Source organism: Pempheris klunzingeri, chromosome 24 (genome assembly GCF_042242105.1).
Source record: "Pempheris klunzingeri isolate RE-2024b chromosome 24, fPemKlu1.hap1, whole genome shotgun sequence".
Taxonomy (NCBI): domain Eukaryota; kingdom Metazoa; phylum Chordata; class Actinopteri; order Acropomatiformes; family Pempheridae; genus Pempheris; species Pempheris klunzingeri.
The window spans coordinates 5,430,673-5,458,553 of NC_092035.1; the positions used below are offsets into that span (position 1 = coordinate 5,430,673).

General features: G+C 43.7%; 2 protein-coding genes across 2 annotated transcripts; both read right to left on the minus strand.

Annotated features, from left to right (window-relative positions):
* Positions 1–13,732: 13,732 nt before the first annotated feature.
* On the minus strand, positions 13,733–20,659 carry LOC139223674 (transmembrane protein 182-like). The gene is made up of 5 exons (XM_070855645.1): positions 20,363–20,659; positions 19,288–19,384; positions 19,079–19,207; positions 18,861–18,998; positions 13,733–14,570 (listed from the first exon to the last, which is right to left on the minus strand). The coding sequence occupies exons 1-5, from the start codon at positions 20,543–20,545 to the stop codon at positions 14,299–14,301; spliced, it is 819 nt and encodes a 272-aa protein (XP_070711746.1). The 5' UTR covers positions 20,546–20,659; the 3' UTR covers positions 13,733–14,298.
* Positions 20,660–20,829: 170 nt separating this feature from the next.
* LOC139223681 (actin-related protein 3) lies at positions 20,830–26,242 on the minus strand. The gene is made up of 12 exons (XM_070855655.1): positions 26,070–26,242; positions 25,574–25,629; positions 25,027–25,151; positions 24,819–24,929; positions 24,150–24,245; positions 23,584–23,691; positions 23,360–23,503; positions 22,804–22,977; positions 22,600–22,692; positions 22,379–22,504; positions 22,049–22,132; positions 20,830–21,905 (listed from the first exon to the last, which is right to left on the minus strand). Exons 1-12 carry the CDS (start codon positions 26,111–26,113, stop codon positions 21,810–21,812), a joined length of 1,257 nt encoding a protein of 418 aa, XP_070711756.1. The 5' UTR covers positions 26,114–26,242; the 3' UTR covers positions 20,830–21,809.
* Between the last annotated feature and the right edge of the window lie 1,639 nt (positions 26,243–27,881).

Here is a 27,881-nt window from a genome sequence, read left to right on the forward strand (position 1 = left end):
TTCCTGCATCGTGCACGCCGCCCGTCTTCTCGCCACACCGCGTAATTAGCTTTCATCTGAAAATGAAAAGAAAGGAGCACCTCAGCAATTGTGCAGCCACTCTCTCTTTTCTCCCCGTCTCTACCCATCTCTCCAGCACTCTAACTCCTCATATCATAATGGCCTGCAATTTCAATCAGATGGATTTTTATCGCTGACACTAAGAAGAATTGGCCCTCATCCTAGTCCCTCCTCCCACCATCCCCAAACAAGCAACCCGCCTCATTTGATAGCTTATGCTCGTGAGACAGCTATCAAGGAGAGTCCTTACTGTGACTGGGAGGTCTTAGTTTGATATTTACAAAAGAATTTAATTCCATTTTGTGGATGTGCGCGGCGTAATGGAAGGATCAGGTCCGACGTGTTCCAACAAGGTGTAGTACTAATTAATTTACATCAACTTAAATGGGATTGACAAATTAATTCCATCGGTCATGTTGATATTTTTGTCATGTTGTTGGTCGGATCCTTTGTAAGATTTAATGTGTCGTAAAGTTCCTCAGTGAGATAACGCAGCACTGTGAGTATGAGGAGTCTTCACTCTGATCCACTATGTGACAGACCCAACATAAAGAAAGTTTAGATTATTTAGATGCATATGAAAATGATTATAGATCAGGCATAGCATCCATACTGATGAACAGGAACTCAATGAACTTACATTATTATTATTATCATTATGGTTGATATTATGGTTAAGGGGAAACGGCCATTACACTAATTGGAAATTTCACTGTTTTAAAGATGGAAAACATCCTTTTCACATTCCATGCAGGGACACACAGGCTATTATCTTCACCTGAAGAGCTCAAAAGACATTTGCACCTTTAGCTTTGTCTGGATTTGTTATAGGAAACTGTCCTGAGCTCTACGAAAGTGAAGCTGTGGTGTATTATTGTACTCAACAAAATGTGTCACCGTTTCTATCGCCTGACTGAATCAGCTAGAACCACTGCAAGAAAGCTTCTCTTAAATCCATCAATAGCTGCACCTCAACCGGAGTGAATCAGTGAAGAAGACATTGTTTCCTGCTCAGCTCCCTCCTTGTGACCAAACTCCATTCGCTTTCAGGTCAGTTCAATGTTGTTTTGTGCCTTTGAAATCACAACAGTACGAATCACCAAGCCTTTGTTGGGGTTTCCACACCATCATCATCATCATCTTTAGGTCTGATAAGTGCTTGCAGACGGGAGAAAAAGTTTGTCGATTACTAAGACGCTTTTCCCCTCACCGTTAGCGAGAGACTTCCCTGCAGATGAAAAGAGAGATGATATCATTAAGAAGGTATCAGCGGCGTGAATGCTCCTCACAGGTACGGTGGTAATTTGACACGAATACCACTCTTCGGTGTCACCAGGAACAGTTCCAGCCGGGTGCATCATTGTTCAGTCATACCAGTGAGCAGCCTGTTAATGATACAGCCCTGACATTTAACATCTAATAAGGTGTTCACCTGGATCTCTATCGGAGGCGATTTGCAGGTGGAACGAACCGGAGACCTTTTAGTCCTAAAACACAGCTACGACTGTCTGAATTCCTGGTTCTTGCTGCTCTTCACCTTGCCTCGTTCTCTCCGTCTCTTTACCCCACCACCACCCCCTCCTTTGCCTCTCAGCCTGTTTGTTCCCTTATCTCTCCTTGTCCTGAACGAATCGATGAGGCGCTCGTTAGCTCAGGGATGCTCATCGGCGAGCGCTTGCTTGGAGAAGAGATCGGCCTAGAAGAGGAAAAAAACGTGTGGACGGGGCAAACAGAGGCATTCTGTGCATCCAGCAGCCCTGCATGGACAAACATCTGGGAGATCTATACCTCATGCAGGTCTACCTACTGCCAAATTAGCTTGGTTTTTTAGCCCAATTAGATCAATTAATGCTCAAACCTTAAATTGCAGACTTCATCACCAGTTTTTATGTTTGAGGCCTTAAAACCAAAGTTATTTAATTTCTTCCTGAGGGGTCAAGGCAATCTATCTGGAAGTTTCACAAAAAAAAGTCAGGAGATCTAGTAAAGTCTGTAGGCTTCACCCTCTGAATGTCTGCTTCATTAAATGGAAATACAGCCCATAGTTCCGTGTGAGACCATATGTGAGCAGTGCGTTTGTGGCGTCTCTTCGAGTGTTAACTTCACGCTAAAAAAAGGTGGCTGCACTGATTGATTTCATGAAATGTGACAAAATCTATGTGTTTTTCCACTCACTTGCCATTTCACACAGGTGGAGCGGGCTCGCAGGCTTTTAAACTAAATCTCGCTTCATCAATGGGGGTGGTGGTGGGGGGTGGGGGCAAAGACGCGAGAGCATGAATATGTACTGGAAAGTCGAGGGCAAGAAAGTGTTCTTATACTATAATAATGTTTCCATTTGGGTAGATGCTGTAATAACACCCGCAAACTTTGTGCAAGATGCTGGACGGATCTGTGCAGCAGCAGCAGCTCTCGAGAGCAGACATGGACAGATGGACGCGAGTGTGCAAATAACAAACCGCACTGCTTCTGATGTCGTTACTTTCTTCCCAGAATGAAAAACAAATGCAGGTAAACATGTTTATGCAATTGACACGCACTTTCAGTTTCAATAGATTGCGTTTGTCAAGCAAAGCGTTCATTTTCATCAGTGCTTCTCTCCTGTCATAATTTACACAGTGGCTTAATATATCTTGTGTACAGTACAAAAAAAAAAAAGATGGAAAATGGAGACAAATCTATTACGAGGTGTGTGTGTAGGAGGGCTGATCTCATGTCGTTTGCCTTTGATATCATTCAATCAGCACCGAGTAAGTGGGCTGCACATGTAAAGCAGGGCTTTCTTCCCCTCTTATCTCAAGTCTGTCCAAATGTGACATTTTTTAGGCATTTAGAGGGACAGAACGGCTGATCGCCTTGTGCATCTTACCGATGCTCATCTCCCTGTGAACGCTTTTGAGCACAGTGTCTTATTGAATCCTTGCTCTGCATGGCGTCTTCTCCAGCTCTCACCTTTGTGTACCACAAACAAGATTACAAGAAGTGGGAGTGATTTAAGATTAGCACTCCTACCTACATTTGGTGAATACTGACCTCAGTGTGTACACGGAGGAAGGGATCCAAATGGCTGTGAAAGGCAAACACGCACATGGCCAAAAGTATGTGGACACCAAACCATTTTTGACTGCTGAGCATCTCCTTCCAAACCCACGAGCATTTATATGCTTCTTTAACAGCCCCCACTTTTTTGTGAAGGCTTTCCACAAGATTTCTGAACCTGGCTGGCTCCCATTCACCCATGAGAGCAGAAGAGACGTCCAACGCTGAAGTGGCGACAAGTCCATCCCGAAGCTGTTGGACGGGGTTGATGTGAGGGCTCTATGCAGTCATTCCACACCAGTTTCTGAAAACTATTTCTGTATGGACCTGCACATTTGAAATTCAGTGTTGATAGAAATTGTTTTATTGGTGTTCAGATTCATCCGTGAAGTTTCCATGAAGTTGTATTTTGTTGGGGATCTTACTCTGCCTTGTCTGGGCCTGCAGCCAGCAGCGTGGCAAGTAGAAGACCCTCAAATCAACACTGCATTGGCATCAGAGTGACGGCGACCCTTCTTGCCTCTGAGGTTTGCATACAGAGGAAAGGCTTATCCTCTTAATAAATAAATCAGGAACCTAAAATCACAGGGACACAGGCGGGATCGTTGCTGCACTGCTCTGCACTCCCCTCCTCTCCGTCAGAGAGGGATTATCCCTTTCACTTAGTGCGCACGCCGCTAATTTCTCTTGCCAGGTTCAACTCCCAGAATGCACCAGGGAGATTGGCTGTCTCTGCTTCTTTTCTTTCCCCTCTCTCCTTGTTGCCAGTCTCTCTCTCGCTCCTTCACTCTCTCCTCCCCTCCGTACCTGGCTCCCTGACTTGTTTTATCTCTCTGCTGGTGGGAACACAAACCCCACTGTTTCTTTCTCCTCATCCTCTTCTTTGATGATGTTTTATGAATTCGCTTGGCAGGCTACAGAACCTCATTCCTGGGACTCAAGGCTGCACGCGTGTGCCTAAAAACAAGATTAAGGTGCATACCTCTTGTAAAACAGGTGTTATCAGCGTCCAACGGTTTGAATTTTCATTTTTCTTACCTGATGCAATCCTCATTTTGGGCCTGACAAGACAGTGGATGCTGGTATTTAGCACCAATGAGACTAAGCAGGGGGTTTTGTTCACAGAAAGATTTATTCATCTTACTCCTCTCATGATAAGTCAGCCAGTATAAGGCAAGCAAAAAGCCCAGCAATTCCTTTTTAGGGGTGCGTCAGCTGCAGAAGTCCGATTTTCTCCAACTTGCTTAATGCACCTCTGCTTTTGTTTTATTCTAAAGGGAACATTTTGATTAAATACTTGCACCACCATAGTCGATTAACATAATTAACATAAAAAAACATTTTTTCCTTGGGCATGTACAAAAAGTCAAATTGCATTCTCCTGACAATAAAACGTGTGTCATTCACAGTGAGGCTGCAGGTGCTTACAGTTTTGACACACTGTCTTCTTCACTGCATATCAGAAGGTAATATTGTACTTTACTCCACTAGAGTTATTAAATGGGTATACTATAATTACTAGGTCAACTTGTGTATGTATAATGCATCGACAGTTTGATAAAGTAGACTATAAAGCTCCGTCTCTACCAGCTAAAATGTAACAAATATAGCACTTGCAGGACTTGTTTTCTACATTTACCTCGATACTTTTAACTTTTACCAGCTTAGCATAGCATAAAGACCAGAAATGGGGACACAGCTGTGGACACAGCTGGACACGGTGACAAAAATCACACCAGCACCTGTTAAAAGCTCACTCATTAACTCAGCATTTCATTTATTTTATCTGTAAAAAAAAACGCAGTCTGCCTGCGAAGCAAAGTGTTTGAAGCTGATGTTTCTGATCAAACTCGTGCACTTTTAATGAAGTAGCGCTTCAAATGAAGAGCATTTACTCGCAAAGGGAGTGTGTTGTTTTGATATTTGTACTCGAGGACATAATCAGAATATTTTAACCATCGGTGAAGGTGTGTGAGGTCAAGAAGTGGTGTGTGTGCACTGAAGGCAACACACTCATTCTAATGGAGAAAAGTTAGAGGGACACCGATCGCCTCCGACCTAACTAAATATTCCACCGCATGCCCCATCAACCCCAGGGCACTATGGGAAATTACATTACAGTGCATGAAGCCAGGCGGGCACCATATATCCGACCCCTGCCACAGGTAGACCTCTCAGTCGGTGTGTGCATGAGTGCATACAGGAGTCAGACGGCTGATTTGGTCTCCTACTGTATATCCTCTGACATGGAGAGCTAATCACTGTGTGCTCACGCCACCAACTTTTTTTCTTTTCCTCACCTTTCAGATGTATGTATTTGTATCCTCTGTGAATGTGCCCAGCTCAGTCTCTCACCTCCAGCTAATTCTCACACCCCGCTGATTAATTCCACGGTGCAGCACATTGGGCTACAAATCGCATAAGCCAAAGAATATACGGTTGGTATCATTGTCTTCATGCACGCTCAGCAGGTTTTGTTCGAAAGCAAACTGCAAGGGTGAGTGCAGACAGCCCCAGATGGCACTATGGGAATCTTTGTCTTTATTTTGTGGAATTACTTTATTTGTAATCAGGGCTGTTGTTACGATGGAAGACAGCGAAGTGTTTAGCACCATTCAAATGCTCTAATCCACAAATCCTTTAAAATAGTATGATTTAGCAGCTAACTAAATAATTCATCTTAATAAACATTACGAGACTTTTTGTATCCAATCACTGTTTGGAAGGAAAGTGACCTCGTGACCTCAGTGTTTCTAAAATCCAGACATCTGGACTCGGAACATTTGATGTCTAAAGTGACACCAGGGAATCAAATGTAACAGTGAATGTATTGATGCAGTTTCTGGCCACTTCCTCTCAGCGTCACCCACGGCTGGCCTGGCTTTTATTCCCCCCTACCCTCCTCTTCTAGAAGCATCCTCCCCCCGACCCCTCCTTTCTCTCCCTCTTTGTAAACCTCGGTACGTGAACGCAGCAGGCATCACAAGTGTTGCCGCCGCCGCCGTTATCCCGTCTCCCTGGCTCACCGTGGCGGCTTCTGCTGCTGCTGCTGAGCTGTTTGTTTAGGAATCTGGGCCCGAAAATTGTATTCCATCGACCATGCTCGCTATCAACACACAATTATCTGGGTTAATCATGTGGAACTGTGGCAAATTCACCTGGGGCTCAGGAACTAATGACATTCGCGTCTGGCCCTGCTTTAGTGAAATGGCCCCAGCACCTGCAGCAGGAACACGGAGATTGCCAAAGAAAATTTGGTCTCATTTCATCCTCCTCGACGCCTCCCCCCCCACCCCCGCCCATGCAACCCCTCCCCCTCACCCACTTCCTCCCTTCCCAGCCACCACCACCACCCTTCCCCCCCTCTATCCAATCTCTGTCTCTCTTCCCATTTCGCCATTAAATTTGTAAATAATTTTTTGTTTTTTTGCTTTCTGTTGCACCTTCTCCTGGCGAAAGAAAGAGGGGACGACCTCAGTCGCACCCAATCACGACGTCGGTCTTCGCGCCTCTTGTATAATCACTACATTCCCAGCTTTGCTACCTGTGTAACACCTGAACAGCAGACTGTGGAAAGTGAGGTGGTGATACAGGAGACGAAGATGATATCTCGAATTGTGACTTTGGTTCCGGACAGACAGCGACTTGTCTTCTCGCTGTATAATTAAGAAAGGGATTGAGTGCAGTCAGCAGGGTGTTGATGCTCTTTCTCCATCACGCTTTCTCTCCCTTGCTCTCTTTGTCTTTCTCTCTATCAGACACACTCAATCATACACACCACAGAGTCATTTCCACCAACTTAGAGGAAGTAGAAGAACTCAGTGCTCATAATTATACATCAATACAAACATATGTTTCCCAATCACAGATGCCATCCATGTGTGAAATGGGTGTCACACCGTTGGAGGTCTCATTATTTGTGAAGCGTGTGCGCGCGTGCCTCAACACTTTGGCGACCACCCACACCGGTCACAGTGACTATGTAATAAACCTCCTCTGCTGATAATCTCAAGCTGGGCTTTTGCATGCCGAGCGTACATCGGATTCTATTTCCAACCGCCCTCGTCTGATAGGAGGTGTGAAACAAATCCTCTCTACCTTGGGGAATGCGTCGGTCAACGTGGATGGACTCATCATTCCAGCGGACAGCAGTAGATGAGCCGTTCATCTGGTTTGTTTCTTTTTCACACCTTGCATGCTCATCAAGCTGCCTCGCTGCACTTTGATTCTTCGACTGCTTAAAGAGTCCTGACTCAAACGCCGACTGCTGCGTGTCCACTCTTGCTTCTGGACTTAGTCGTTGCCATTTTCGAAGACACACTGGGATGCCAACACTTAACTTGCTGAAGGCTTTAATCACCTTTTTTAAAAAAAATAAAAAATTGCATAGCCAAAGATTTTTATCTAATAATGTACTCCGCAGTAAACTCCCGAGGTGATATGGACACTCCAGTGGCCCTGCATTACCACGTTTTGTGAGTTCCATATAAAGTTAATGGAAAGCCATGAGTGGATGAGATTTCAGCCCCAGGGGCGGTTTGAGCTGAGGTGACGAACTGACCGCACAAGTGCTTCAGCTTCTGAAGAAGAATTTGTTCTTGTGCACGGGCTGTATTGTGCTTCATAAAAGTACACAAAAGAGGAAAAAGGAGACAATGTCAGAAAGACGTGGAGTAGTCTGATGAGTTCTGAGGTCAAACAGAGGCCGAGCTGCCACACAGACACACAGACACGCAGACACACTCATGGCCTGGCTTAGCTTACAGCTTACGCCAGGGCAGGTGGCACATTGGATGACTTGGAATGAACAAACCCAGATTGCACAAAAGGGCAGACAAATTTGACAGAAAATTAAGCCAAATTCGTGCAAAGAAAGCAGAACGAATTTTCTGCTTGTCTCAGTTGCCTTTAGTCTTGAGGATTTGTCGTGTAAAAAGGCGCCCTATGTGAAAATCTAGTATTAAAGTCAATTTGTTTAATTTATTCTGTGCTTGATAACCATCAACAAATGCATACTGAAATAAAACGAATAACCTGATATGATAATTAAACCGCAGACTGAGAGCCATGTGTGGAAGACCTGAGACTGGAGTTTGGCTGCACGGTGACTTCATCTTTAAGCAACTTATTGTCATTTGGAGCCACCAAGCTATGGGCTCAGCATTGAGCTTTAAATACCCCTGCCTGCACTTGACGCACATAAACGTTTGCAAAGCAGACGTATTTCTGTGTACAGAAATATATCCAAGGCCACGATCGTGGGGCTAATTGAAAAATGTTCACCAAAAATAATCAAATTTAAAGCTTAAGAATGCACATGAGCCCACATAAGCAGCAGGGCGCACACACACACACACACACAAACACACGGAGCTCGTCTTGTTGCTCTGGAGTCCGTGACATGGTTTAACAGTCTCATAGGATCCATAAAACGCCCCCGAAGGCTTCGTATAATCTCTCCTTTTTTCCTGCTTAATAGGAGATAATACAAGTGCGCACCCTGATGAATCAATATGCAACAGCAGCTTTAGTTTGATAATTAATACCAGTGTCGGAAATAGATTTGTGATTTGGCAGGGCAGGTCTGATATGACTCTGGTCTCTCTTCCTCTCTCGACAGCCAAAGTCCCCGTTCCACTCTTGTATCCACATCCCATTGAACTAATCTCATTCATTTTATTTTATTTTTTATTTTTTTTCAATAGCGCTAATTCTTTGACTAAAGCCTGTTATCTCATTAAAGGCCCCGCGATGGGATTCGATGGCATCCTGACATCTGTATTCATTCCCCTCGAAATTAGTCCTGACACAAATTTAATGAAAAAACACTCAGAACAGTGGAGATTAGACGTCATGCCAAGTGTCACAGAAGGGAGGGGGAAAAAAAAAAATCATCTATTTAGTTTTGGTTACATTTTTGGAAGGATGGATTAGCACTGTTCCTTTGGCAGCAGTAAGTCACTGCTTTTTGACTGCAGAGTTCTGTTACTCGCTTGTTTTGAGTCTTTCACACTCAATCCGTAAGTCGGATTGAGATATTGAGGAGTGCACCGACTCTCCTAATGGTGCTTTAAGGGCAACGCTTGAGTAATTCAATATCAAATGCTCTTAAGGTAGGAAAATGGTGAGGCGAGACAAAGAGGAGCACCCCTGGCCCTCGGAAGATAAACCCACAAACCCGACAAACTGGGGGTGCAGAGGAGGTGGATCCCCTCTTCGATCGGTAACCACCTAACTTCCCAGCCCGCCCCTCGCCTCCTCCTCATCTCCCGCTCCTCCCTTCTTCACCACCAGTCCCCCCCCCCCCCCTCCTGCACCATCACCCTCGTCAAAAGCCTGTGTCGGTTGCGGCACTGATAATTCCCTCTGTTTGAAAAAAAAAAGAGATGAAAGCGTTCATGGATGAAAGAAACTTGGATTTAATCTTTCTCGCCGTCTTTCTCGCTCCCTCTTCCAGTACACGGTGTTGATCGTTTTCTTTGGGAAAGGGGAGAAAGAAAAAGGAGGAAATTGATGGGAATGAGGGGAGAAACTAGAAACAAGGGTAAGCCCATTTAGAGCCACAAGGCCCTGGTGGAGCAAGGTTGTGGACTAGTTCAATAGAATCAGTTTACCCACCCCAACGTACACACAGTGACCTGATGGAAGAGCGGGCCGGAGAGGAGAGGGGCACAAGATAAAGAAAAGCCATCTTTTCCTCCTGTGCCTCATTTGGCCCTCACCACGATAAGACCTTCAGCTCTCAGGTATCTGTAGCCACGAGGTAAGGGGTCTGTCATAAGGCAGAGATAGAGACACTGCAGAACGGGCTGTGGGGAGCTGAGAGGCACCGTTATAGAGGGATATTCACTCATCAGATGAAATAAGACAAAGAATTAAGCGCTCGGGGCATGATGGGTCGAAGATCCCCTCAGAACCAGATGCCCAAAGTTGCTACTTTTACATATGCTCCATGTCCACCATCCCCAACAAGCATTTTCAACACACGTGGTATGTAAGAACAGTTTTCATACAGTTTTCCACCGTCTCTGTTGTTATTGAGCTCCAAATAGTTCCCAGCTGTTCCCACAGACTTGCTTTGGATTAAATTTGTGTGCGATCTATTTTTTAATTCAATAAATCCCAGATCTGTTCGATAGGATCAGTCCATCAGTTCCACTACTCCAGATTCCTTTTACATCACTTCAAATACATCATTTTGGTTAAAGAGTTCACACATACTGGTTACAGAACCATTACAGAAATTAAACTGGGTGGTGGTCTAATAAATTTGTTAAGCACTGTATGTTTCTTTCGGTTCCTGCTGGTCGAGACACGCTGGCCTTTTCCAGCTTGGTGCTTAGCAAGCTAGCGAAACTGACATCTTTAAAATTCTTGCTTTGTGTAATACAGTATCTGAACATGACAACTGTGGTGTGAGCTTGGAGGAGATTGGCAGTCTTTGCTCCTGCTGAACTGACCCATATTTAACACACCGAAGCTCACCAGCTCTCCTCAGCCATCAGGTTTATAGACACACCGTTGTGTACTCGCCCCGTGTAACAGCGGAATTTTGTGATACAAGTGCAAAGCCTCGACAATTTTCCAGCTCTCACTGTACTCCGAGAGTCGGGGAGCGCGGTGCCAGGGCACAGACCTCATTATCCACCGCTGACTGGCTGAAATGGAAGGTGGGAAAAGGCGAAGACAGACAGGAGGAGGAGAGGGAGAAGAAAAGGTGAGAGAGGGGGATCTGTCAGAGGAGACGTGCAGGATGGAATCACCTGTGACTCAAAATGATTTTAATGAACAAAAAGACCGGGCCGAAGAAGAAAACGGAGGAAGAGAAGCTCTTATTCTTTGCCCCGACACCCTGAGAACACACTCACATCAATAGAATTCGTTATATGAATTTCCTCTTTTCTGTAATTGCTCATTTAGCTATTGACCTACAGTGATTTGAAAACTTTGAAATGTGGACTATAGGTTACACAACTTCTAGTCTTTTTCCTAAATTAAATTTCCTATATTGGTTTTGTAATAGGTGCGTTAAAGGCCACACAGAAGGACGTCTCAGCCCAGCTGCTCACCAGCTCAGACTTTTTTGTTGAATTGTTGCAAAAGCGGAAAGCCAGCCCGAGGACACCAGCATCCTTCCAGGAGGGGTGCACGGTGGTAGTGGAGGTGTGGGGGTGTTTTTTTTTATATATTTTGTAGCCTGCAGCTCCTCTGTCCCACTTTGCCAGCCAGGGCAAGGAGAGCCCATATGGCAGCCAAGCGTGGCTCCAGCCGGCTCGGGCTCATATGTATGGAAAACAAGGTCTGGAGAGGGAAGTCACAGGGGGTCATGCTAGTCAGAGAGGCTGCCTAAGGTCCTGGTGCAGGTTAGAAGGTCTTGGTTCAGGAGAGGAGGCTAATTTCTTCTACTTGGCTGAGCAAAGGCCTGAATAATTGCGCCCCCTGGGTTGGCCTCTGGGTAATGTGGAGGTAGAGCAGAGTGTACCAACGTGGAGAGCAAACAGGGGAAGGCAGTGGGATCACAGACAAGGCTGTGTCCAGCTTTGTGTTCTAAAAGTAGAAACAGCGTTGTTACATTATTATCTGGGCTTTGCACTCCGTCATGTGTTTGATTCAATGACATTATGTGCGTACAGTAAGCTGGGCCTGCCTTTGTGTTTAATACAGTTCCAAGCAAACAACATCGATCACGTTACATAGCAAATAGAATGGCTGAGAGCGCAGAAGATTCATCTCAGGCATGTTTAGATTTTCAAATCACTCAAGCCGCCTCAAGATGGAATACATGAGCTCTGATTTGAGAGAAGTGGAGAAAAGTTTTTTTCCCCCTTTTTTTGACATATAGCGACTTAAAGCTACAGAGATTATTTGCGAATGACCTGAATCAAAACACCGACATATTTTTAGGTGATTAAGGTAGCAAACAGTCTCCTGGTCACACACCCAGCAGATGCAGAGCATCATTAGCATTCATTTAGAGTTGTGTCTGTCTACCTGAATAATTTAAGACCAATATTCACTCTCACATTAGCTTTAATTTGGTGTTTTGGGCTCTTTGGCTACTAAATGTTCAACGATGCTCCCCAGCTAGACATCAGCTTTGTCGTTTGTTGCCGGGGACGTAGCGCACACAGAGTCTACCAAACAGTATTGTTGAGTTAGAATTTAAATGTTGCCATAAAATGTTTTAGGCCTTCTCAAATAAAGTTACTCTCTCACTATGAGAGTGAACAGAATATGTTCACTCTCCACAGACGTGGCTTCTCCTGTCTTGTTTTGAGAGGCAGATAGACAGAATGGACCAGACAGACCTTGATTGTAGTGCTTTTGTTGTACATAACATATTCTAAAGTTTGATTATAGATACACACCTTGCAAACAACACCCACAGCTATTAGATTACCAGAACATCACTACAGGAACGTGCTATCTGTGACGCACCAACCTCACAATAATCAGAAAAGCTTATATTTCCACATTCTTGCAAGCAATGTGACATTTTGTGCAGGCACCTAATGATATAACCGTTGGCCTCGGAGGCTGTCACTGCTGTGAGCAGCAAACCAGCCTGTCATGCTAACAGCAGCTTACAGCAGATAAACAAATAAACTGTCAGATCTTTACATCTTTGCCTGTTGCTTTAATTTTTCGAGTAGTTCCAAAATAAACCATCCTCCAAACTTAAATGCTGAGTATCACCACTGCAGCCACCGTGCTTCAAGCACAGTAAAGAAGTAAATTAAACTTTATGGTAAAGTGTCTTTAAAAGGCAGAAAAAAAATGAAGTGAGGTGTATTAAGTTGCTTCCCCGGACATCTTTGTTGGCCCTGGAGTAATTGCTGTGGACAGTTCTATCTAGTGAGGACAAAGGCCCAGTGTGATGATGTGATGTAAAAGACTTCCAGTGGTGGTAGTGTGTGTGTGTGTGTAGAAGTGTACGCTTGTCCGAGGCTTGACAGCCACAACAGCACCGCATCCACTCCTGGACCCGAGTAATGAATCTGCCACGATCCCGCTCTCGAAGATTGAAACCAAGTGATATGACTGGATCTCCTCGGATTCATTAGAAAATAAAGATCACCCTTTTAAACCCGTGACTGCGTTGGCGGCGTGACAAGGGAGAGGAGGTGACAGCTGTTTAAACACAGCGAGGGCCGGGGGAAGTGAATGTGACATGCTCAGGTGTAATTATACTCACCTAGTTCACAGCGGAGATTAAGAGGAGAAGGGATGGAGAGGCACGGGAGCGCCAGACATGAAAGAATATTGAAAGACGCGCTGATGAACAGTGTCAACTCTCTTTCTCCCTGTCCCCCCACACTTCCCCCCTTTTTTCTCCCTTTTGTCACTATCATTGCAAGGTCTCACTTATGTTTGCCTTTTCCAATTATCAAGGTGTGACTGTGGGCTCCCACAATCCCCTTCGCCTCGTGCTATAATGTTAACTATACTGAACTTGAAGAGGAATTAAAAACTGTTTCCTTTGTTTGTCAGGAAAATTACAGGAGTCGAATTAATTATCACCTACAAATTTCTCTCCTGGTTCCATCCTCTGTACACATAATCTGATGCGAACTGTGCAACTTTGCATTTTGCTGTAATATTATTGGACATCACTGTAAAAGACTCAAGGTGATTTAATGAGGGAACACATCAAACTTTATCCTGAGGCAGCACTGCCCTCTTGTGGTGCTTCTGTGCTTTACACACCCTGCCAGACAGCCTGCTGTCAGAAAATGGATCATGACAGTCTAATTTATTATTATCTCTGTACCTCTGACCCAATATTTCAGAGCTTCAACCTGATGTCCTAATGACAGGCAGGCCTGGTCACACTCAATCTACTCAATCCTCCAATGAACAACACCAGCAGCCGGGCGGGCTGCTTCTCTTTGTCGAAATTGATTTGTCAATTACGATAAAAAGCAGAGTGGGAGTACTGGAGTATTAATCAGAACGGGATCTGTTTAATAGATTAGAAAAATCATTTATAGTGACCAACTTCAAATTAAGGATTCCAATTATCCTCACTGATAATGAGGAGATGATGAAGGATCTACATCAGTGAGGTTTGGTCTTATTGGTTAACACTTTTCAGTCTGACCGACCACCTGTCACTCACTGATTTTCCAGTTTGCCAATAAAGTTTGAGTTGTTTGGGTGGATCTCCTGTGTCGATGCAAGATGTTTATTTTGAGGGGATCACAGGTAAACGTCAGATGCTGGAATTTGAGGTACGTCCTTTTTATCCAGCTGCATCCTGTGAATCCTCCGGCCGACCAGGATGAAGAGCAGGCCGGCCAGCAGGCAGAAGAAGACAGCGACCGGAGCCAGGAGGAACGATGGGCCGTGCTGGACGCTCAGGTGGAACAAAGGGCAGCCGGCGAGACTCTGATGGTGGGCAAACTGCTCCAGAGTGTCCAGAATCTGGACCCACGTCAGATACATCACCACCACCACCAGCAGACACACACCTGACCAACACAGAGACAGTAAATGTCCTAATCACTGTCTTCTTTTACTAGCCACTAAATGATTACATCACATATACACATGCTTGAAGATCTACATGGGCCCCATGTACGCATTCTGTGGGACACCAGGATCTGGAGTCAGTTACACAGCAGGTTGTGTTTTCTTTGCAGTTTATTTTCCTGCTAAAGTAATCAATCACTAAAGTGTTGTCTTACACGTAATGTTCTGTGTGGATATTTTAAGGAGGACTGGAGATATCGAACGTGGATGACATGGGCTCATGGAACAGGAGGACCGACAGATTAACCCGTTCAGACTGGTTTGTGGAGAAGCAGTGTCAGGTTTTCCAGGCTGTAGGCAATGCGACCTAACGAGCAGGCAACACACACACACACACACACACACCAGCACCCAAGCACACAATTAGTGGCTAGTTTCACGTTTAAGAGTAAAATTTCTCATTGTTGTTGAAGCTGAATTAAATGTTAACAAAAAGAAAAAGATATTTGTAGGGAAAGCAAAAAAAAATAGCCCTCATGTCATTTTTTTAGAATTTAATTCTTCCACAAATCTAAATGCATTTCAGTCACTTTAGTTTTGCCTCATATCTAAAGCGACTTGGGGAAACGTGTTTTTAAAGATTTGCCTTTGCTTCAATTTAAGCAAAACCAACGCTTTTGTCGACAGGTCTGCAAAAATCTGCACAGAATTAAAGTTACTTGTAGTTGCCTTGAATAAGTACATTTATTTTTGGTTCGTAAAATAGTTTTTTTAAAAAAGTGAATGTTTCCTCTTCAGCCTGGAGCTCATATCTATATATATATATGTTTTTTTTTTTTCAAATAAGCAAACCTTATGAGGAAAAAAAAGCATCATCTGAATCTGAATTCAATCAAACACATTCTATTTGTGTGCTTTCATCAGAAAATGTGACAATGTAGTTATAATAACCTGTATTTCTGTTGTATGGTGACAGCAGAGTGTAAAAAGCTGAATCACAACCACAACCGCTAATTTAGGAGTAAAATAGCAGAACAACAAGACTTTGGTAAAGTTTGTATGACTGACAGCAGCAGCAGCACCACAAGAGGAATAATTATGATTTTTATTTCTTTTTAAACTGTTCTCTTTGGAGGGAAGTGGCTTGAGCCATTATTGTAACTGCACATCGCATTTGGAAAATCTTGTGTTGGTTTTTTCATTTCATTTGTTTTTTTTCTCACTGAAGAAATTGGTCCATTCAATAATCTTTGACCAGCATTTTGTTCAATAATTATTCTCAGACTTGTATTTGCTATTGACATTGATGTTTAATGTCTTTTATTCTGAACTGGCTATAACATGGCCGCTCCAAAGCTCATCCAGCTTGCTGTGTCCTGACCGGACACCCCCACATCACCGGCTACATTTCCCAACCACAGCGGCTTCATGACAGCTGACGGGTTGGTGATGTTTTGAGGTCAGAGAACATAAATTCTGGGAAATCTGCCCTCCTCAAACTACAACTCTGAGTAAGTGGAAAGCTCAGGGAAACATGAGAGAAAACACACACACACACACAGAGGACAGAGTGAGACTGATGGTGTCTTCTCTTCCTCTCTCACACACACACAACCACCAAACACGAGCTCGGTCAAACTGAGGCTTTTTAAAAGCTCTGCCCAGCTGCAGGCGAGGTCGCCTAACGAACAGGCACCACACACCAGCGATCAAGCCCCCTATAGAATTTCACCTATAACAAAATAGAAAAATGAATATTTAAAAAATCCATCTTAGGGAAAACATATAAAAGCCCTCATGTAATTTTTTTTTTTATTTAATTGCATTTTTCCACACAATTAAAAGCCATATTCTGTCACTTTACCCCCCGTAAACCCCAGTGGCATTTAGTAAAACATTGTTCAATCCAACATAATTTTATTTGAAATTCTAGGTGATCCAAAAATCACAAAGATTCCAGATATATCGAGGCAAATATTGGTTGAAACGTGTCTAAAATTGTGCACAAGACACAAGTGGAATATTTCACGCTGTGTAATAATAAAGCTTCAGTGAAGAGCTCGCAGCAAAAAAAAGCGAATACACTGTGTGCACAATTATTAGGCAAGTGATTATTTTGACCATATCATCATTTTATCCATAATTTCCAACTCCAAGCTGTATAAACTTGAATGCTTATTGGATTTAATGCATATCAGGTGATGTGTATTTGTGTAACGAGGGAGGGTGTGGCCTAAGGAGATCAACACCCTATATCAAGGTGTGCATAATTATTAGGCAGATTCTTCTCCTCAGGAAAAATGGGCCAAAAAAGAGATTTAACTGACTCTGAAAAGTCAAATATTGTAAAAAGTCTTTCAGAGGGATGCAGCACTCTTGAAATATCTAAGATATTGGGGCGTGATCACAGAACCATCAAACGTTTTGTTGCAAATAGTCAGCAAGGTCGCAAGAAACGTGTCGAGAAGAAAAGACGCAAATTAACCACCAAAGATTTGAGAAGAATCAAACATGAAGCTACCAGGAACCCATTATCCTCCAGTGCTGCCATATTCCACAACTCCAACCTACCTGGAGTGTCAAGAAGTACGAGGTGTTCAGTTCTCAGAGACATGGCCAAGATAAGAAAGGCTGAAACCCGACCACCTCTGAACAAGACACATAAGTTGAAACATCAAGAATGGGCCAAGAAATATCTGAAGACAGATTTTTCAAAGGTTTTGTGGACTGATGAGATGAGAGTGACTCTTGACGGACCAGATGGATGGGCCCGTGGTTGGACCAGTAACGGACACAGAGCTCCACTTTGACTCAGACGCCAGCAAGGTGGAGGTGGGGTACTGGTATGGGCAGGTATTATCAAAGATGAGCTAGTTGGACCTTTTCGGGTTGAAAATGGACTCAAAATCAACTCTCAGACCTACTGCCAATTTCTAGAAGACACTTTCTTCAAGCAGTGGTACAGGAAAAAGTCTGCATCTTTCAAGAAGACTTTGATTTTTATGCAAGACAACGCTCCATCACACGCATCAAAGTACTCCACTGCGTGGCTGGCCAGTAAAGGCCTTAAAGATGAAAAACTAATGACATGGCCCCCTTCTTCACCTGACTTAAACCCTATTGAGAACTTTTGGGCCCTTCTTAAGCAGGAAATTTACAGTGAAGGTCAACAGTACACCTCTCTGAACAGTGTCTGGGAGGCTGTGGTTGCGGCTGCACAAAAAGTTGATTCTGACCAGATCAAGAAACTGACTGACTCCGTGAATGGAAGGCTTGTGACTGTTATTGAAAAGAAGGGTGGCTATATTGGTCACTGAGGGTTTTTTTTTTTTAAATTTCAGAAATGTTTATTTGTAAATTTTGAGTTTGTTTATTATTCTCACTTTAACAGGTGAAAATAAACAAGTGAGATGGGAAAATCTTTGTTTTTCATTTAGTTGCCTAATAATTCTGCACACTAATAGTTGCCTAATAATGGTGTACGTATAGATATTCTCTTAAGAAAGCCAAAACTTCACTTTTACTACTTAAATGTTCAGGTTTGAGGGTTTGTTAACATTTTGGATTGACCAAGAGCACTGTAGTTGTACAATAACAAAATGTATCCTCAAAAATACAACTTGCCTAATAATTGTGCACGCAGTGTATAAAATACGATGCCGTCAGCCTGTGTGGAGTAAGATGACTGCTACTTAGGAGGGAATAAAAGCGGCAGACTGGATGTCAAGGGGTTAAGGAAGCCACTTTGGGACGTCTGTGTGGTTTTATCCTGAATAAACACAGCTTTGGGGTTTAGAAAATGTGATGAGGAGCCTTTAAAACTGTTGGCTGCTGCAGAGACCCCTGAGCGTTTCATAGTCAGACTCTCCTCGCTTCCATTATGTCTACATGAGAAATTCATGGGCGCAGCACTTAAACTAAAAGTGTTTTAAACCCATCTTTTGTAGCTCTCTGCCCGCCCATAAACCCTGAATCTTCATTGGCATCAATGACCATCTCGTAAATTCACCTCAAGAGCCAACGGGCCTTTGACAAACTGAAGGATTAAGTGTTCCTTTATGGGCTGGGAAAAATTCTCCCACAGTCTAAACACCACAGACATGATGATGTTACAGAATATGATGCAGCGCCGTGACGACACAAAGTAGTTAAAAGTAGCATGGCCTTCAACATCTACAGCCTTAAAATGCAGCGTGCACATTTATGCAGCAGCAATATTGGTTCAAAAAGTAGCTTTGAACTTGAAACTAGCTTTATATATGAACCTTTTTTTGCTGATTTGTCCTTACCGCCACAAAGCAGGAGGGCCCCACCCACTTTATAGAGCCTGTGATTGGTCAGCGGACCGGCACAGACGACGACAAAGCCACCAGTGAGGACGGCTGCAGAGCCTGTGACGAGGAAGATGCTCCAGAAGGTCCTAAAGACTGAGAAACATGAGGCCACGTGAAAGATCTTGATGCAATTGTTCAAAATAAGAAAAATCAAGTGAGAAAATATTACCAACCAATGGCAGAGTGGTGCTCATACGGTTCTGTGGGGAAACCGTGTGGTTCTGCCCATGATCTCATTGGCTCATTAACAGGAAACGGGAAGAGGAAGGCGGCCTGGCAGACCTTTGATGGCGGCTGATTCACTGCGAGGGAATGAGGCGGTTAAGATGCCGCCTGATAGCATCACATAAGTGTGTCAGAGCTGCAAAGTGAAGGTTCTTACAGATCCAAAGGTCCCACACAGAGTGTTCATATGAAGCAGCTGGGAATGAGCAACGCCAAAACAGACCCTCGTGGAAGATCCTCACGCCGGCCGTCACCTGATGAGTGAGAAAACCGGATGTGATCAAAATGTTAGAAGAAATAAGTCAAGGTGTCAAGGAATTCATTCAACTTTGCTGCATTCACATGTTTGAATAACTTCAGAGCTGAAGCAGTTTGGTGTTGGGTAATAAAATGTTTCAGGCGGTCATCAAAGAGAAGAGAGAAGGGAAAAACTTCGCTTTGCTTCATTCTCTCTGCTGCTTTTTTTCCTTTTAATTCAACTGATCCCAATCCGAGATTTGACACACACAGCGGTGGAGGAAGTAAAAGCAGAAATACCACGGTGTAGAAATACTGTGTTACAGGTGAAGTCCTGCATTCAAAATAGTACTTAGGTGAATGCACAAAAGTATCAAAACACACTTCAAGCGCCAAAAGTAAAAGTATTCATACAGCACTTTACTTAGTGATACATCAATATGAAAGCATCACTAATGTTGCTCGTGTTGCAGCCAGTTAACTTTACATACTGCTGGCTCGTTTCTGAATTCTTTCCACGATCACATAATAATTCACCTGAATGTGAGCTAAAAGTATTTTAAACCAGTCTTTAGTAGCTCTCTGCCTGCCCTGAGAATTCATTGGCATCAGTCACCTTCTCATAAATCCACCTCAAGAAGGATGAAGTGTTCCTTTATGGGCAAAGTAATTACTAGGACTACTTTGAGTACTTAGTTACTTTCTATAACTGGACACTTGGCCTTCTCCTCTAGAGGCAAACCGTTTCTTCCTGGAAATATGTTTTTATTCTCAATTATCACAAAACGTATCACCTTATTCATGGAATATCGCTTGATTGAAGACGCTGACTTCCAAACATCAGGTTATTTCCCATCACAGTGGTCCTAATAGTCTATTCTTTGTCTGTTAAGCAGGTTTTTGTCTGATTTTGATTGTTTTGATGTATTCCTTTGACTGAGCTCTGTGTTTGAGAGGATCTACACAAACAAACCTGTATTATTCAGTTCAAATACCTCCACGCTGCTCTTCCCCGCTCTCAGGCCACTTCCTCCATCGCCTCCCTGCGGCCGGCCGCAGGACTCGGCGGCCAGCAGCCAGTACTCGGTGCCACAGCAGAGCAGAGTGGACAAAAGTCCCACTGCTCCGAAGAACAAAGCCAAGAAGAGGAGAACCCTGAGCCTCTCAGCGGGAGACATGACTCCGTCTATTCTGTCGCAGCAAATCTGCACTTTCCCCCCTTTTTGTCAGCCATTTTTCACTCGGCCTTTGCTTTCTCCAGCCCGAGTGAGCAGCATGGCAAACTAGTCTGCAGAGCGCTTCAGTGAAAATAAACTCTTGCATCATGTGTGGGTCAGTTTGAGGAGATACAGTTACGGGGGGGGGGGTTCACTCACACAAAAATAGCTGCCACAGTTAACATGGAGGCAATCTGTCAAAGAGAAACATGCACAAGAACAACTTAAAGAAGAGAATTCACAACTGTAGAAATATCTCTTGGCATTTATTGGAATGCCAGCATTGAAATCCAGATTTGGTACAGTACAAGGCTATCCAGTAGAACTGAGATCTAGGCAACAGTGATGGTCCAACAACAGTCAGTCAAACTGCATGTTTATATATTAATACGACTTCTTTTTTTCCCCCAAGACAGGTTGTTCAAGAGATGATTAATACAAATATAAAAAAAAAAGGTGAAAGGAAAGCGTGACGATTAGTCACAAAGCTGCAGGAGAAAAGTGGAACCTGGGAAACATTATTCCAACAGATTAATAATATTTGAGCATTTAATAATCCGATTTTCAAAAAAAAAAAGTGTTTCTTCCAGGTAGTGAGGGGCAATTCAAAAGCAACACAGATGCAAAGGAGAAAGAAAATCAGGAATGATCAGCTTGTCTGGTGATTGTTTTCTAACAATGTCTTTTATGTTTGCACCCGTTTGATGACTTAAAAAGAAAAAAATCAAAGAGGTGTTTTATTCGATGATGTTGGTGAAAGATTATCTTGTTAAGCGTCCTGCTCCTTGAGACAACCACTGTTTGTTTGTTTTTTTAAGAGTATATAACATATCGCAAGAACCCAACCCATATACACAGAGAAGTGCATTTATACAGGACTCATGTTGATTAATTACATATCACAACCCTGTGAGGATATTATAAGTACATATACGAGGCACGCAGAAATGAAAGATTTATCACCTATTATTAACCTACTTGCAGTAAACATTTTATTTGAGGATCCTTTGGGCTGAGTCACCTCTTTCCTCTAATTTGTGAGGACGTTGCCGCTCGTTTGGCAGTTTGCTTGGTCCGCTGTCGCTCTATCCGAAATGAACGGGTCTGTCGGAGCAAATCCGTGAAAAGGCTCGTGGGACTTGTACAGCATGTGAGGCCTCGCGGCGCCTCCACCACCACCACCCCCCGTTGTCCTCGGCCTCCGCTGAGCGCGCTCCTGCGGCGCCTAGGACATGACTCCGAATACGGGGTTGTGGCGGCAGATGCTCGGCCCGATCTCCTCGTAGTCCTTCTTGGTGTGGCACACTTGGTAAAACTCCGGCTGTCGAAACAGAAAAAAAAACAAAAAAAAGGGTCATTTCCCTTCACATGGATAACAGCATGCAAGCGTGCTCTGTCTAAACGCTGCGGGAGGGATGATTATGTGTGGATGGAGAGGATGAAAACACTGCTTTTTGTACTCACAGTAGATGCCAGCATTGATCCTCCGAACCAGACAGCGTACCTCTGCATGTGATGAGTGATGACTTGGACGTCGATGGGCTTTGGCTGCAAACAGGAGAATGAAATCAATATTGAATGAAAAACAAAAACAAGCGCAGAAGAAAAGAAGCAAACTTTTGCGGTATTCAACATTTCAAATATTAACATGCAACTACATAAAATACTACTTTTATATAAAAGGGGCTTCAATAACACAGAGGACTTCATGGATTTCTCCAAGTTTCCTCAGCTTTTCACAGATCTATCTTCAGGGTGGTGGATTACTCGCTGTCCTCTTTCCTGTTTCCTCACCTTCAATTTGCCGCCGCTCAGCTCTTCGCTCATTTTCAGTCGTGCGTCCACGGTCCTCTTGAGGTCCCTCTGCAGGCGTCTGCCAAAGTCCCTGAACATGGTGGAGCCTCCGGAGAGCACGATGTTCTGTGGAAACAAGGAGGAGGGAGAGGTTGGCGCCGACGGGCACAGACAGACAGGTACAGACACCGCAGCAGCTGAGGAGGCGAGTGTTTCTGTACCTTGTACAGCGGGCGTCTGACGTCGATGGGGCAGTTCTGGATGACCTCGTCCACCACCTCTGAGATCGGCTGGGTGAAGTCCGGGTTGGCAAACTACACAAGACCAAATGGTTAAAAAAAAAAAAAAAAAAAAAAAAAATGAGATTGTCGACTGTTTTGTCAGCCGAGTGAAAATGTTGTGTAATCGAAAAGTGCTTATTTTACCTCAGGGTGGAAGAAGATCTCAGGCCCCAGGAAGCGCTCGTAGCCAACGTCGATGGTGAACTCCTTCTTGCTGATGGAGTTGATGCCCGTGTACTGTTTGATCCACTTGGAGCCGTCTGTGTCATACTTGTTAAACTCCTTGACAAGGTCAGGGCAGACGTAGCTAAACCGCTCCTGTAAAACAAAAGAAAGTACAGAACAACTTTTAGAGGATTCTGCAACATAAAACCTGAGATTAAACACGCTTTGAATCCAGTGTTTGCTGGAGATGAACACCTTTCTGTTATAAGCTTGAAGTGAGCGATGTGACTGTCGCTATGCTGACCTCTTGTGGCCAAGCTGAGTAATGCGTGACAGGGACAGCACAGCGTGAACACTCACACAGCATCATCTGGTGACGGTATCACTTCCTTTTATGGGGGCTGTGTTTTTCTTTTTTGGGAAACAGGAACAAGATGTCCTGGCCACAACACACTGTTCTTTGATATTTGATCCTTTGTGGACTGAGCCACTCTTAGTAAAGTAAGATTTTTTTACTGGTAACCATCACACTGACCTTGACAGCTTTAGCCGTCTCCAGGGACTGTTCCGGAGGTATCCCCACCTCTCGTTCCCTCAGCAGCTGTTGGGTAAAGTACGTGATGTCTCGGCCAGCGATGGGGATGTGCTTGATGCAGCTGCCGATGACGTAGCCTTCAGCCTGGGACACAAACACGGGCCAGTTTAGGCTCGAGAATGAGGACGGGGGTAAGAAGATCATCCTGAAAAAGTGGCACTTACCACTGGGATGACGTGCGTGACGCCGTCTCCGCTGTCGATCACAGTCCCCGTGAGGGTCCGTTCTCCCACCTGTCTGGATGTCCAGGAGGCAGCCAGCGCCAGGACAGCCTGACGCAGGAAGTCACTTGTTTAATTTGAATATTCAGCAAAGAGCAAGGTGAGACTGTCGCGGTCAGGACTCACTGTCTGACACTGGCTCAAATGGCTAAGGCATAAAACAAAAATCTTATAATTCAGATACTGAATGGCAACATTAACTATCAAGTGGAGGATTTAAATAGAGTGGAAATTTTAAAAAACTGAAGTGAAAGTGTTCATTTCCCCATTAGACCTCTGAATCACACTCAGTCTGAAGGCTCAAAAGACTCTAATCTAATTCTACAGCCCACAAGTCTGGTCCAGAATAGCTGCGAATTGTAGTTTTAGCTTTTAGTTCAGTCAGCCTTTTGTTTTCAGGACCCAGAAAAGGTTTTTCTACTTGACACTTTGGCTGGTGGACTTATAGACAAATACTGGTTGGTGGTTTGACGTTACTTTCGGGTGCTGGAATGTTTGGAAAAACTTACCTGAACGGCAATGTAGAGACCTGGGACGTTGAACGACTCGAACATGATCTCTGCTGTGTACTCTCTGTTTTCTGGGGTGTTGAGGGGAGGCTCTGTCTGGAGAGATAGAGGGGACACAGAAAACTGATGTGAAAATAGCAAGACTTTAATACTCTGATAGGAGAAGGGTTCCAAAAAAATGCAACAAAAAGGGACAAGATTGTACTCATTACTGAATCACTTTCCTATGTTTGGGAAATTTGGGGAAATTGGACACGTTTCTAGGTGGAACAATCAGAAAGCCTGGACCAATCTTGACGTCTATTCATTAACTTATCTTAAATAGATCCAGGGTTTGTAGCCTCGGCTTAAAGCTGTAATTTCAGGGCACAACAAATCGAACAGGCTTCTTAAATGCAGCATCTGGCTCACGGCGAACCGTCAATACTGTAATAATGTGCCGTCGCCTCGGCTCGCTGCTGTTGGCGGAGGGGAAAATATGGAGACTGCAAGGCAAGCTGAATTCAGAACAAGTTTGCAGACGGGAAGAAAAGCAAGTTCTCTTCTCTCACCTCGTTTGTATTGATCACATCCTCCCATCAATCTTAAATGTTTTCAGTTGACATGGTGTCTAGATTTCATATCACTGAGCAGATGTTTGTTAATAAACACACGTAGCTCCGGTCTTACCAAAAGAAAGTAATGGTCTTCAGGTTCTGCCCGCAGGTACTTGAAGATGATCTGCTCCATGAATCTCTCCATCAGGTCCCAGTCCTCCACTATCCCGTGACGGATGGGCCACTGGAAGTGAAGAAGGCAAACAGTGCAAACGTCAGCCTCTTTTGGCACTCGGACAAAAGAGCGTCCCCGTCTGACTCAGCTCAGCCTCCCCGTCTACCTTTGTCGCATATGACGGCTTGTCGATGGCCTCGTCCCCGATGAAGAAGTCCAGGTCGTCGACGCCCCTCATCATCCTCCGCTGGGCCTGGTCCCCGACCTTGGCTGATTCTTTGATTGCAATGCCTGGAGATGATCATACAAACACAACACAGATGTTCACTGGATGCAGACTCGCATGATAAATCCACTGATGTTGTGAATTTAGGCAGAATTATCAACATGAGGATGTTTTAGTTACAATACATAAAGTTAGACAACAAGGCTGGCATCAAACTGAAGTACACTGAATGCATGGACTGATTTTTAATGTAGTAATTAACTGAGAGGCTCTCAAACAGGAGGAAGTAGTGCGTTTCCTGCTTTTTTCAGCTGTGAATTAATATACAGTGTATTTACAATATATATATACAGACTATACATAGCATGAGGAATACACATTCATTAATGGGCGATAACTAAACTCAGTTAATGGAACATTTCAGCTAAATTAGCCACAATTTCATTGAACCAAACTGGTGTTTCTGGTTATTTTCCAACATACTCACATGATGGGATGATGAACTGTGGCTCTGTGTTTCCTGCATAACCAAGCTTTGTGTACCTGAAACAAAGGATCCAAAGCACAATGAAAGCTTGAGTCACAGTCGCTGCCTTTTGGTTAAAATCTGCTGGAAACTATACAAAAGTTGCGTGTATAAAGTGAGTAAGAGCTAAAACAATGTGGATAATATGCTTTCTGCTGTGAGGGCTGTCCAGGAAGTAACGTTAGCTTAGCCACCCACAGCTAACTGCAGCGATAAAGCACTGTGTGAATAAAAGCATGCAAAAATAAACTATTCGTGCGCTCTGGTGTGCTAACTAGTAGCATTAACCTTCGCTTTAACAGACAACATAAGAATGAGCAAGTAAACAAATGCGGCTAAGCGACGTTAGCACCTTTTCAAGCTAAACAACGGGGCGTTAGCTGGAACTTTGACAGCCGCTTATGTGGTCAATGAAAACCAGGCTAACGCTAACTAGCATTTTATTTGCGCTACTTACCCCGTGCCACAGTCGACAACACAAGCCGGTAGCCGACCAGCCATGCTTGCTCTCCTTTAATCTGTCTACAGGTGAATACAGCAGGCCCCCGATGTGAACGGATATCTTGGTAGGAACTGATTTAAATCGCAGCAGCCTGAATGAATAGCAGTCACGGCCGATTCACGGAGCGCTTCCGGGTTCGGGCAGATTTCTTCTAAAGCAGAGTCAGCAGCTTGGAGGGTCCAATGCTGCCCCTTAGTGGACAAAGGAGGGTACTGCAGCGGACTGTGGCGTTTAATTGTATTTTTTAGATAAAATGTTAAAAATAAAAATAAAAATAAGATTATTGCAGCACACAAATATGTGTTCACGTTATCTAATTAATAGAAATACCGTACAGTTCAAACTACATCCTCCAAAGTGACCATAAGGCTTGATCTACTCCTCTCTAACACAGTTTCAACAAAATACTGAACATAGTTGCCTTCATGAAGGTTTTACTGCAGAGCTGTTACATTAAGATTTTACCTAGATGTATCTAATAAACTGGGGGCAGTTATTTAATAATAACAGATGCACTTAGTAGAAGTAAAATGTCCTTAATTCCTGATGAGTTCTGCGGTTATTTTACCAGGAAGATTCAGAGATTTGAAGATTTATCTGTTATTATTCATCATTAAGTCACATGCAGGGCGGCACACTCTTAAGGCTGTGCTAAAAATGAGTGTGCAATAAATACAAAGGAGTGGAATAAGAGTGAAGATAAGAAATTGAATTGATATAATATATGTATTGTGTGCAAATGTAAGACACAATTGAAATATATGTGCTGAGGTTACAATGTTGCAAGCCTTATGTAATTGTATGATTATTTCTCTTTTTACAGTGGTTTTCCATTGAACAAAAAAAATGGTAACCAACCTCATCTCACCATGCCGACTCCATCAGATGATATCAGTGATTTAAGTGCCATCAGAGGCCAGACAGAATGGTCTCCCCCTCCACGCCGAACTGCATGGAGGGCCACTGATAAAGACGATATATGAGCAAGCAGGAGCTTAAGGGGACTGATTCTGGCTCCAGAACACCTAACCACATTAGAGCGAATCGGAGGGCTGCAGAACATCGGCCCTTTGTCCTCAGGAGACTCATCACTCACACAAGAGTCTCCTCACCACACCGACTCATAGAAAAGCCCTTGGCTCTGCTGCTTCTGATAGAAACAATCCTCCCCTCCTTGCCGTGGAGACGGGCCAGTTTGATGGAGACTCTCTATCAAGAACTCTAGTTGAAACGATTTTTTGCTGGTGCTGCGGCGCAGATTTGCCAGGAGCCCACTATCAAAGACAGCCGTTCCTTTTACATCACTGAGATGAATGGGGGGAAAAACACAAACAGTGTCTTTGGCCCTCTCTTTTAATGGAACTGAGCACCAACATCATCTCATGATCATTGTAAAACACTATGGTCCTAATACGAAAGAACTTTATTTATAATGCTTCTATCTGGAAGAGTCAACAAAGAGCTTCACTGAGGGGGAATAAAAGCAAGTAAAACATTACATTGAGAGATAAAGACATAATAATATAATATAGCAGAAACTATACAATTCCATTTCATCTCATCTAATCCTGGTGCTCCAGACGTCTGAATCACAGCCCACAGCTCAGGTTTTTCAAATAATTAGTGTGGTTCTGTGCTCATTAAAGTGAGACTGTGTAACTTTTACACGATGGAAAAAACACACTCTTCTTCGTACAAACACTGGGTATAAAACTAAAAAGGTAAACACATTCAGGGTTATCTCTGTTTGCAGATTTCATGGCATTT

Bases quoted from the DNA above. Each gene is read 5' to 3' on its own strand.
- LOC139223681 (XM_070855655.1), bottom strand. From the start codon at position 26,113: ATGGCTGGTCGGCTACCGGCTTGTGTTGTCGACTGTGGCACGGG. The intron at 24,246-24,818 runs GTAAGACCGGAG...CTATCTCTCCAG, and splicing joins AAGACCATTACTTTCTTTTG to ACAGAGCCTCCCCTCAACAC. The intron at 22,693-22,803 runs GTAAAATAAGCA...GGTCTTGTGTAG, and splicing joins AGATCTTCTTCCACCCTGAG to TTTGCCAACCCGGACTTCAC.
- LOC139223674 (XM_070855645.1), bottom strand. From the start codon at position 20,545: ATGTCTCCCGCTGAGAGGCTCAGGGTTCTCCTCTTCTTGGCTTTGTTC. The intron at 19,208-19,287 runs GTAAGAACCTTC...ATTCCCTCGCAG, and splicing joins TGTGTGGGACCTTTGGATCT to TGAATCAGCCGCCATCAAAG. The intron at 18,999-19,078 runs GTTGGTAATATT...CATGTTTCTCAG, and splicing joins TGAGCACCACTCTGCCATTG to TCTTTAGGACCTTCTGGAGC.